We start from the raw sequence: 12,654 nt of genomic DNA on the forward strand, positions 1-12,654 counted from the left end.
AAGTTAATTGGTCGGGCCCCAAAACAGAAATATTTCATTTGCAGCTATCCACTGCTTCATAATCCAAGGAAAAGAAAGGCTACAGGTCATAGTTTGACTGACAACACAGAGGAATATTTCAAAGGGCCATACATCATTAAACTGAAGTATTGAAACGTTTGACAAATAGCTAAATAGTGAGGAAAAAGTACAAAAAAATAAAAAGTATTTAGAAAGTATCTAAGATTTAAACTTATATCCATCCATTATCTGCACCGCCTATCCTCAGTGGGGTCGTGGGGTTATATTATATATATATACTGTATATATATATATATATATATATATATATATATATATATATATATATATATATATATATATATATGGATATATATATGAATGAATATGACAGAAAAATGCACTCAAAAGTCTGAAAAGTAAAAAAGTATAAAAAAGTACAGTCAAGGAGTAAAAATGTACCAAAAAGAACAGAAACGAAGTGATACAATTAAAAAAAAAAAAGATTACTGAAAAGTATTATCCTTACATCCATTATCTGCACCGCTTATCCCCAGTAGGGTGGCGGGGGTTCTGGAGCTTATCCCAGCTATCTTCGGGCAGTGAGCAGGGGACACCCTGAACTGGTTGGCAGCCAATCGCAGGGCACACAGGGACAGACAATTCACTCGCTCATTCACACCTAGGGACAGATTGGATCGACCAATTAACCTGACACGCATGTTTTTGGAATGTGGGAGGAAACCGGAGTCCCGGAGGAAACCCACTCAAGCACGGGGAAAACTTGGAAACTCCACACAGGAGGTTCGATCTCATGACCTCAGAACTGTGCTGCACTCAAGGTAACCACTGCCCCGCCGTGCTGCCCCGAGAGGAATTATATTATCTAAAATTTTAAAACGTATAAAAAAGACAGAAGAGTATCAACAAAAAATACTGAATGATATTGACATCAAGTGGACATATTTAAAACCGCGGGTGAATTTTTTTGGACATAATTTTTTCATTGGCTGCTCTAAGCGTTGTCTTATAGGCCGGATTCAATCCCTTGAGGGGTCTGTTCGGAAACATGGGCCTTAAGTTTTGACACCCCTGGCTCAGCGGAATTAATTTAAACAAGAACACCAGACTAGCGGCTGGTTAGTGAAGTATAGAAAAAAAAATACTTGACTCACACAGCATACCATGTCTGAATAAACGAATGCATGGAAAGAAAGTTTGGTTACACCTTTAGTAATTGTAAAACATTAATAATAATAATAATAATTAAATGAGGGTAGCACGGTGGCGCAGTGCTTAGCGCGTGTGCGGCACAGTTCTAAGGTCTTGGCCTCCTGTGTGGGTTCAAATCTAGCTACCGGACTTAATGTGCGGAGTTTGTATGTTCTCCCCCTGCTTCCGTGGGTTTCCTCCGGGCACTCTGGTTTCCTCCCACATTCCAAAGACATGCGTTTCAGGTGGATTGGGCGGTCCAAATTGTCCCTAGGTGTGAATGAGCGAGCGAGTTGTCTGTCTCTGTGTTGGCTGGCAACCAATTTAGGTCTTCCCCTTCAAGCTTGTGCTGGCTCGCTTTTAGCCAGAAAGGACATAAGTGTTTTGGGGGGATAGGGAGAGAACCGACACCTTCTCACCTTCTCGATGTTTGGTGAAAAAGACACTATATATAGGGCGGTTGTTCGGATATAACATCAGGGGAGTGTTGAGCCTAATTCATTTTGGATGAGAAAATGTAGCTCAGCTGCCAAACATTGAAAATCATATTCAGGGTTCATACACCTTGTTCATAACCAAATCCAAGCACTTTGTAAAGACTTTCAAGGCCAAATTTCCTATTTCTCCAGTACTATTCAAAGGAGAAACTAAACCTAATTATTTTTTTTATAATAATAATTGGTCTTATTATTTTTATTATTGACCCCACCACCACCAACTGTGTATTCAAGGTTTGTGCAAGTCAAGGGAAGTCAATTCTTTAAAGTTTTACATTTTTCATTTAATGATTAGTTTATCGACTAAGACTGCCTAGAAATATGACAACAATTTCAAGCATTTACAACACTTCATCCAAAGTTCAAACACTTTTCAAATCTTGAAAACACAGACTTAAAATGTAAGCATTCTCAAGGATTTCAAGTACCCGTATAAACCTTGCATATTATAGAATGGATAAAGATAGTTCTCAGATATCTAACATTTACTCATAGTAACATCGGAGGGTGGTGTCCGTAACTTCAAAACGATCTACTTGCTGATGCCATCTTCTGGCTGAATTCAGCATTTCAGCCTCTGTCAAGCGGCCTGTGTGCCGCGGTTAAGTCTCTCTTGGACGTGCTCAATTAAACTCTTATTTTTACATCTTTTTGTCACGACCAAAACGGAATCAGGACCCAAATGCAAAGCCGGTCATGCAATAGGATCGTAATTCGAGTACGGAAGTGGATCTTCTGTAGCGGGAGATGGCGGTGTCAAGGACGGAAAAACAGGTCAATAGCAGGGACAGGAGAGCAAAAATGTGGTCCGGATCAAAAATGGGTCATAAGTCGGGACAGGAGAGCAGACCTGGTTGGGATCAAAAACAGGTGGAAAAACGGGTGCACAAACGGGACAGGTGGGAGTCAGGGTCTAAATGCTTGCCTTGTAACAACAGAGGTTCGCTGACGGACTGACAACGGGAGAGTGACAGGACTGGGCTTAAAAAGGGACAGGGAACCAATCAGGTAGCCCGCAGTGGCTGGCGCCAAACGAGCGGGCACAGGTGATCCAAATCAGTAATCATAACACTCTTTTGGGTTTATGGTTGGTGTTTGGACTATGTTTCAAACAGTCCTTTTCTTACTGTTTTTATTTTTATTCTATGGAAAGAAAAAAACAACACACATGCACATGCATGAAATCAGTCTGATTTAAAATTTAAGCAAAAATACAAGCTACAACTACTCCCAAAACCAAAAACCTTTTTGGTCAATTTGAATTTGCGTAGTTTGTTTTACCCCTTTTACTTTGTAGCATTCATTTTTTATTGCACTACACAATACCACAACATTTAGTGGTCAATAAAGACAGTTCCCCTTTAAACAATGTAAGAAACCACACATCAAACTGCATGGGTCCAGCTGACTGCACTAAAGTACCGTAAATAACTAAGGAACAATCGATGCAAAAATGAACTATGTTTGTGTCTATTTTCATAGAAAATTCGTATTCCACAATTTGCTATTATGTAACGTAGAAATTCAGATTCATTGTATTTTGTCGTACTGTGTGTTGGCATCACAAATGTGAAAAAAAATGCTAATTTAGCTCAAGAACATTCCGTCACAGGAAAAACACAAAGCAAATATCTATATTCAGCAAATTTGAATGAACCTATTTAGCTAATTTGCCTGAAGACACAAATAACCATGAGAGATTTTTTATCCAAGTTAGCACTGTAGCCCCCGTTAGTAAACTTAATTTTGATTCCTCAAAATAACCTGATACATTTGAAACAAAGAGGTATTGCAAAATATTAGTATTCATCCTCTATTCATACTTTGCTGTCTTGTCCGGCAAAAAAAAATAAAAAAAATAAAAATCACATTTATACTTCCAGTGGTCAACATTAATGATCATCGGCATGGATGAACCTGGACACACCGTGTTGACAGTGTTTTTAAATTAGGATTCTGCTTTTTAAAATAGCCAAAAGCTATTATACATTGTTTCAGCTGATTGCAACTCCTTTAATCAATGTGTTGCTTTAAATATTATCAAAGGATGAGGATGTATTGTGTAACATTGTATAAAGCTATCTATCTGTCTGTCCGTCCGTCCGTCTGTCTACCCACCCACCCATCAATCTACCTATTTATCTATGAATCCATCTATCTATCCATCTATATAAACCACTTTATAAATCCCAATTTGAACTATTTTATAAATCTTAATCCGTGATCTGCCACCCTACTGTGGTAGAGAAGTCTTTGTGTCCCAATGATCCTAGGAGCTATGTTTTCTGGGGGCTTTAAGCCCCTGGTAGGGTCACCCATGACAAACAGGTCCTAGGTGAGGGGCCAGGTGAAGCGCAGATTACGTGTCCATTCAAAACTGGGACTACCGCGATTGCAGAGACGAGCACATATTTACTACAGCGCTGAAATAAAACGGGAATGACAGCTCACCTAGGGCCAATATATTGCTCGACGACAGGGCCATATTTCAACACAGACGTGAAAAGTTGGATTTTTGTGTTGTAATCGGTGGTTGCCACAGTAACGGACCAATGTGCATTTGCTTGTCATCATTCCTCGAGGATTCAAGGAAACTAGTAACCAAACAATGACTCTGTCTTAAGTTTGAAAAATGTAAAAAAAAATCTATCTAACTTTGTCATGTCCCTCAAGAGGGGTGACCGACAGCAAGACAAACATATACAGTAAAAAATAAGATAAAATGGAGAAAAAAACAGCAAACACACAAACATTTTTGGACCATGGCCAACCCAAATGCTCAAACACCCAAACAAGTTAGGCACCTCGGCACCCAAGTTGGTCATGCTTTCGTCCCTCCAGATGAAAATTGTATAAAGCAATATCACAATAATACCATTATCGTCCCTAGAAATGCACTATCCAAAGAATAAACAACTGGCAGAGAAATTGCTTGTTATACTGAACTTGCACAACAGAGCTCTGCAATAGCACTTAATAGTGAAACAGAGGCCCAAAGATAATACTGGGTTAATTAAGGGTTGGGAGTTGGGGGGGTGGTCCATTTTTCTTTATGCTGTGAATGGAAAATGCCATCATACGTAGTTGCTAAGGGCTCTCATTATCATTAATCATAGCTCATCTGGTAAACGTCACTACAAAAACTCCAGGTGAGCCATGACTGGCACATGACTGTTCCCGCTATGCCACCGTTTTCATCGGGTCAACATTTGGCCATGTTTGCCTGGGAGGACTTGGCACCTCCTGGCAGATGATGGCAGACGTTTTATCATCGAGATCACAAACTGATGGAAGGACTTGATGAAAACAGCGCACATTGTCCATGAAAACACAGATACACACACACACCCACACACACACATGGTTTCTCTCAGCCCTAAGGCTCTTTTTGTGGCTGTAGGAGGATTTTGGCGTTATCTTCTTAATTCTCCATCAACCAGGGAAGCCACTGAATGGAAAGGGAGCAGAAATCCTCGTGCTCAATTGGTCCATTCAGGTCGCCAGAGAATTGTTGGTGCAACAATTTGCCCGTCGTACAGATTTGCAACCAGAGATAATGTGTGTTGCTTGAAAAATATGGCAGATTATCATGTTATTGCTATAATTATTCCGCAACATAAGATACATCTCAAACATGAATCCTTGTATGTAAAACATACAATGGCAAGGCCTTATGATGCAGAGAATGCTCCTTATAGACTAGTGTTCCTCAAATTTCATAGAAAACACATACACATCTACTGTACCTCAACTTCATGGACTCCACCTACTGTTGGTGTGCTTGAAACGTATCATCAGTGAACCATTACATTCATTTTCTTCTCTGTGCAGATGCCTTTTGCAGGCTATACCTCAAATTCTCACAAAATACAAATTGCTGGAATACATTCTTTTAGGTCAAAGAGTTAAAAGAGAGAGAAGGCAGAAAAAAAACCTGAAAAGCAGTACTTTCCCTTTTAATGCAGAAAAATCACATTTTTGGTGATTTATAGATGATCAAGTATTTTATCACATTACTTTGAGTGCTTTTGATGTATTTAAATATGTTTTACAGCTTTACATATATATCATTTCTCATTTTCTTACTCATACTGTTGCCACAACCCTTACTATTTTGATACAAAAATCAAATCCAAACTACGAATTGTGTGCATGTATAATGACGTAACTGACATTTGTTGTGTGGAATGTAGCAGAAAGTCTTCATTTTTTTAAGTGTGCTTAAAAAAGCTGAACAGTAAATATTTTCTGTGTATGTGTTATCAATGCTCAACTGAGTTCAAAAAGCCCTTATGCTTTATTTTCCACCATGCCTATTAAGGAATGAGAGGTGGGGGAGTGCAGGTGTGTGATGCCATGTTCGTCCTCACGTTTTTTTGTTCTTGTTGATACTATTTATTCATGTGGCATTAAAATGGGTAGATTAAGAGGGGGGCTTCTTCAAGTACAGTCCAAACACCAACCCAAATCCCAAGAAATAACCATTTATCCGAGCCCGTCTAAGAATTTCACGTCATCATAAACGGGCTAACAGAGGCGACGATGATGGCACAAGCCAGGAGATGGTGGCAGTGAGTACAAGATCAAAATTTTATACAGCTTCTTAAAGTTACTTTGCAATTTGACAGAGAAGCATATGTGATGGACATTATTTTCAAATTATTAACCCTGCTCTCAAAGATGAATAAAGTTTATCGTATCACTTTCCTGTTTAAGAAATGCAAAAGAAGGCATTATCTTACAAATCACTCTTTAAAGGAAGTCTGCTATTGCCTATTGCCCAAGCTGGTCAAGCTTCTCTGATTTATTTATACATTAGCTGATTTTTCAGAAAAGTGCATGCTTGTCACGCTTGCCTACGTGCTGCCATTGCTGTCGCGACAGACCCTAGAGCAAAAAAACACTAACTAAGCTGCAAACCCCAAAAGCCAAGCCAGGTCTGGCTGAGACCTGGAGCCATAGACACAGACACAGGCGATACAGCTAATCAACAGATTTCAGGATTTCAAGCTGCAAACAAAGACACATTTTTAATCATGTTTTAGTAATACAAATTTAGTAATACACTTTAGTAATACAAATTTTTGTATTACTAAGGGATTGTTAATTTTAAGGATTAGTGCCTTTTCTGTGTTTTTTTCAACCAAGGCTTCCTCAAACCTTCTTGCAGAATGAGGACCAAACCCTGCTTTGAAACAAGTCAAGCAAATTATAAGATTCAACTTTACAGACCAGAGGGTATAATTTGGTGCAAAATTATTTTTTGAGTCGTCTGGATAATGTCATTCCAGCCTCACATTGCTTTGTTACGAAGCTTCTAAAAATCTCACTTCCATGCTACTGTGTTCTGTGCTCTTCTCTTTTTATTTTGTTAGCTTAATCACGTTTTGACCTAGCTTTTGTTATTTTAATTACCAGCTTAAGGTAGTTTAAGCATCGTCTTTTCATAAATCCCCTTTGTAAATTAGTACTAAACATGCTAAAATAAGTCTTGCCTTGGACATTGCTGAATATTTGAGAGTGTGTCAATACAAATAACATGAACCGCTAAACAATACAGATAAAAACCAACGAAATTGATGTTTAGCCTTCAGATTAAAAAGTAGGTTTAGGGGTTAAACTACCGTATTATCCGCACTATAAGGCGCACCTAAAAGCCTTTATTTTTTTCAAAAGCTGACCATGCGCCTTACAATACAGTGCGCCTTATACAGTATATGGATCAATATTAAATCGCAAAGTCTTGCAACTAAGCCAAGCAGCCACCGACTAGATTTTCCCCCGAAGGCAAAGTAGTCCGTGGTGTATGCTGGGATGTATATACCGGCGTTTCATTTCCTAACCAATGTGTCAATCATCATTTGAATCAGTCACTATTGGCTAAAGTTATTAGGAGGTAAAGGGGGCGGATCCTTTTTATCATTTACAGGCTCGCATCGGCTAAAGGGGCGAAACAAAGCCTGCGATTGGCCGAAAAAGATGAATGTGAATCACACGTTGGGTTGCACTACGGCATAGAGAAAACATTTTTTACTATTCTGTATTTGTAAATATTTTACTCTCCTGGATTTATTACACTCACGGTTGTAAGAAGACCATGGTTACGTATCATTTTTGAACGTGATGGCTGCAAGAGAACTTAGGTGAGCTATGCGGCTTTATAATTTCCCGGTATCTTGTTTTAGAACGATCTTGATGTTTCTGTGATAAGTCTATTTTTAAACTAAATTAAATTCAAAGTGTTTATTGTCATATGCACAGTAAAGAACCCCGTTTCCCTGCACAATAAAATTCTTCCTTTGCTGTCCACACAGTTGCCAGCAAAAAATAAAATGGAAACTAAGAATTGTTTGGCATTTCTTGATTACCAAGACTTTAACCTTCCGAATGATATTTGGAACGATGCATTTGAGTGATTGGTGACATCGTACAGACACTGTTTCCGTACATGTCTGAGACACGTATTTGCTTTTTTGCAAGCTTTCGGAATGTTAAGGGGGTAATAAGTTTGACTGAACTATCTGACTGTTTTGTCGACGTTCCCATTGTAGCGCCTTATAATCCGGTGCGCCTTATGTATAAAAAATATAGGACCAAAAACTATTTTTTGGGGGTGCACCCTATAACCCGGTGCGCCTTATAGTGCGGAAAATACGGTAATTAAAAACGGGTGTGGTGCTCTAAAAGGCAGGTTGATTTTAAGAAATATATATTTTTTAATTTATTTGTATTTATTAAACTAATGTATTGATCCCAACATTTGCTACTAAGTACTATTATATACTTTTATCTTCTCCTAATATTAAAACTACATAGTAATGAAAAACACAAAAAAATCATTTTTTGGGGGATTATACAACCTCCTTTACCAGTATAACTTTGTTTAAAACAATAATCTGGAAGGCCCTCTTTTGCAAATTACCACAACTTATTTTACACCCATCAGAAAAACACACAGTGGTCACTCCTTAGCTTTTAACATCTAACGTAAAGGTCATCCATCCATCCATACATTATCTGCACTGCTTATCCTCAGTAGGGTCGCAGGGGTTGGTGGAGCCCATCACAGCTATCTTCGGCAGTGGGCAGGGGACACCCTGAACTGGTTGCCAGCCAGTCGCAGGGCACACAGAGACAGACAACTCATTCGCTCATTCACACCTAGTGACAATTTGGACCGGCAAATTAACCTAGCCATGCATGTTTTTGGAATGTGGGAGGAAAACGGAGTGCCCGGAAGAAAACCACGCAAGCACGGGGAGAACATGCAAACTCAGGAAGGTTCGATCTAATGACCTCAGAACTGCGCCGCACACGTGCTTACCACTGCGCTGTCGTGCTGGCCTGTAGAAGTCATGTGAGAAAAAAAATACTTTTTTTCTAGAGAATGAAATATGATAACTATTCCCCCAAAATACAATATTGGCTATTTTTTGAGGGATGATATAGAGATAGTAAAAAACAAAGATAAGGATTCTCACATGTCAGTGGTGACAAGCCTTGACGTAGGGCTTGGCAACCTTGACCAAGGTTAGCGATTCTATTCTATGGCCAAAATAACATTAAGAAACGTCAACTTCAGTCACATACGGTTCATGTAGTGTAATATGAAGCAATACTGCAATGGCACATCACATAATTGTATTAATATTGTGTCAATTAACAGTGAACCTTTTCCAATGATGTGTGCAAATGTACTCACCATCGTAGGTGCCACTCTCCAGAAGTAGTCCGCTCTCCTCCAGAATACGAAAGTCTCCGAGACTGATGAAATTGTAGTCCACACCGGGAACTTCTCCTTCTCGTGGAAGCCTGGTGGTGCCTGCGCAAAAACAAAACCATCTCAAGAACCAAAGCGTGGCCTGAAAACTGCACAGCAACAAGCCCACTGAAGGAAACACCAAGGCCAGCAGCATTAAAATGCTGCATTTTGAGAGTGAGCCAATCGACGAAGCCAACTTCGATACAAATCGTAAGAGCGTTCATTCAATCACAGTAAATTCTGTCCAAGGTCAGGCCAAGGGCTGCATGTGTACTCGGTTATTCTTCTTTCATTGTTCTGGATTGATGCTATGTGGCATTCAAACGGGACCATCAGAGTTTGTGGGCTTATCACACAGGAATATAAAACACAAGATGATTCCAAGAAAAGGCTATTATGATAATTTTCAATATATATTCCTGATGTATACAAAGAGATATAACCTTTGCTGGATGCTAATAGGAAAATAGGCTGGAGGCTGTTGTATCCAATAACTAAGCTTGAGCGTTCAAGTAGGTTTAAAGTTAAAGCTGGCCAATAAATAACATTTATTTGTATTGTTTGCCATTTTAAAAATGGACATATGAAAGATGACTAAGTAATGAAAATGAGGTAAATATTTTAAGAGTTTATCTCAAAGTTGGTGAAAATTCCCTAATTGTGGTTATAGACACAAGCAATGAGCTGTTTTTGCGCACATTATGAAGATTAAGTTTGTGTTAAAAGTTAGTTTAGATTTCTGAACGTTTTGCTACAAATATTTTTTTAATCTTTTTTTTCAAACAAATGTATGTAGGTTTATGTTTGTTGTTTTGTCGAAAATGAATTTAAATCATCCATCCATCGCCGCAGGTGTCTTAACTTTATCTTTATAGAGCATATTAATTTATGAAATGTTTATTTTTTAGTACAATATAATACAGGTTACTTATATAAGCCTTAAACATACTTGTATAAACCTCAAGCATTCAAAATATAGCACTGAAGCAGCTTACGAACAAATTCAACTTACAAACGATCGTCCGGAACACTACTTTGAATCTCGTTCGTAAGTAGGGCAGCGTCTGTACAAACAAACATGACTTGACTTGACTTTGAAGGATTTCAAGCACACTGATTGTGGAAACGAGCATGGCACTGTTGGCTTATGTGGCCCACGCACAAGCAATCTTTGGCGGCCTAGCACAAAAATGATCTCCCCTGTTTGATACCTGATAGACTCCAAAAAGTGCCAATGCTCACAAGACACCAAAGGCAAAATGCCATTGTGGACGGTCACAAATCTCTCGCGCACACAGGGAATAGTGTTACTGATCCATGTTTCTAAGGGTTGATCAATCAAATGTTTTATGGAGAAAGCTTTCTTGTTATTTTTAACACATGTATCAATTACCAAGCAAGTGCAGCTGGTTGCAGCGTCTCACCATCCTATTAAGTCAATTTATGTCGCCGTTCTCACTCTTTGTTTTGTTTGTGATTCCCAGCTCTTCTGCTACCAATTTAATTGGGCATTGACAGCTTCTTGGCACCCCAGCACTTGATTAAATAGCTCCTTTGATAGCGGGACAAACATCAGAAGTCTTAGCCGAGCTTCCCGGTTACACACGTTTTGGTGTTAGCTGAAGCGCTTGACACTTTCCTTGTCACACGAGAATGCCACTGTGCTCTGCTTCTCATTAGCAATGGGGATCACTGGCGACTTTGCTCTTCAAAAATGTGCCAGTGCAGCCCAATTACTTGAGCCGCATTCGCCGCGTACCTGCCAACTGTCGCCCGCAACCATTATCCCTCCACGCCGGGGGATCCCTCTCCAGTGCGTGGCGACATAATGAGGCCTCATTCCAAATGGAAACTGTGGCCGAATGAGGGGCAGGTGCATATGCTCCGGATTTGGGGTGTGTTTTGTAATGTGTCTCAATTTAGAGTGCACCAGACACGTTTTAGTGACAGCTGCACACTATTAAACAATGAACCAAACCAAATGCTAACTGTCCAAAAACCAACTAATCAGAATTTAAAGTCGGACTATAACAATGGTTGTTTGAATTAGATTTACTAAACCTTGTCCAGTGTGCTGCAGAACATTGTCCAATTTTATGTTTGCAAAAAAGTATGCCAATGTTCAGTATGTTTGCTTTATTCCAGTGATCAATCGAGTAAATGTAATATTCCTTTACATCAGTAGATAACAGCATATTATTATTTTTGGCAGAGGGAAATATACTGACAAGTAAACATTGGTAATGTCAAGTCAAGTCAAGTAAAATTTATTTATATAGCCCTTAATCACAAAAATGTCTCAAAGGACTGCACAGGAATACAATGACACAATTACCTGATCTTAAACCAACATGCAGGCAAGGAACAACTCAAAACCTCAGCGTGAGGAAAAAGAGAAACCTTGAGAAGGGACCTCACAAGTGGTATCCCCTTTCAGGATGACATTTTTTACCACTAGGAAGCGCAAAACAATGCATACTATCCATTTTAGCTTTGAACACTAAGCAAAGCAGGAATCTGATGGACAATGCGCCTCAAGATTTTTCATGAAAAAAAGTGTGCCTTGATTCGGAGAAATGTTGAAAAACACTGCACCAATTGATTAATTTGCCAATGCATTGAAGAAAAGGAAAATATATATTTTTGTCCATCCCTATAATGTAACGTAACATTATTACAAGTTAACAGAAGCAGAGAAGCAGACAACCCCGGAGTCTCATCCCGCTTCACGTAAACACTCCGATTTTCTTAAGCTTCTCAACTGCTGCACTTCCGGAACAACGAATATCGCAATCGTAGCCTGTATAATGTGTTTGTTGGAAAATATTGATTAACTTCATTAAAAAAAAAGAAGAAAAAACAATCATTGTCTACATGATTAGTTTACTAATACATATTCATGTGAAAGTCACCAACAATGGAGGCTAAACACTATAATATTCAGACCATATCTAGTTATTCACAAGTAGCCTTTATATAGCGTGCTACAATAGCCTTATTGTAATGCATGTTGATATTGTGCTATGGTTGCCTTATTATAAAGCATGTTATTGCATTTAGTTGTTCACTGACCGCTGTAACCAGAGAACCATTTGAATGACACCCTAGTTTTATTGGATTTCTCCTTAAAGACAAATGTAAGAATTGAATTTAAAATCTGACTTTCTACATTGTGTTGTGTGG

At 38.9% G+C, this 12,654-nt stretch overlaps 1 protein-coding gene across 2 annotated transcripts in view; it reads right to left on the reverse strand.

Moving 5' to 3' along the window:
* magi3b (membrane associated guanylate kinase, WW and PDZ domain containing 3b) overlaps positions 1-12,654 on the reverse strand; it is a 285,252-nt gene that overhangs the window by 95,254 nt on the left and 177,344 nt on the right. For both annotated transcript variants that reach the window (XM_088338940.1, XM_088338939.1), the window contains exon 3: positions 9,412-9,531. In XM_088338940.1, the coding sequence (XP_088195066.1) occupies positions 9,412-9,531 (120 nt within the window). The remainder of the gene's footprint in view (positions 1-9,411; positions 9,532-12,654) is intronic.

Source organism: Urocampus carinirostris, chromosome 6 (assembly GCF_059441175.1).
Source record: "Urocampus carinirostris isolate Australia breed hairy pipefish chromosome 6, RoL_Ucar_1.0, whole genome shotgun sequence".
In the NCBI taxonomy this organism is placed as follows: domain Eukaryota; kingdom Metazoa; phylum Chordata; class Actinopteri; order Syngnathiformes; family Syngnathidae; genus Urocampus; species Urocampus carinirostris.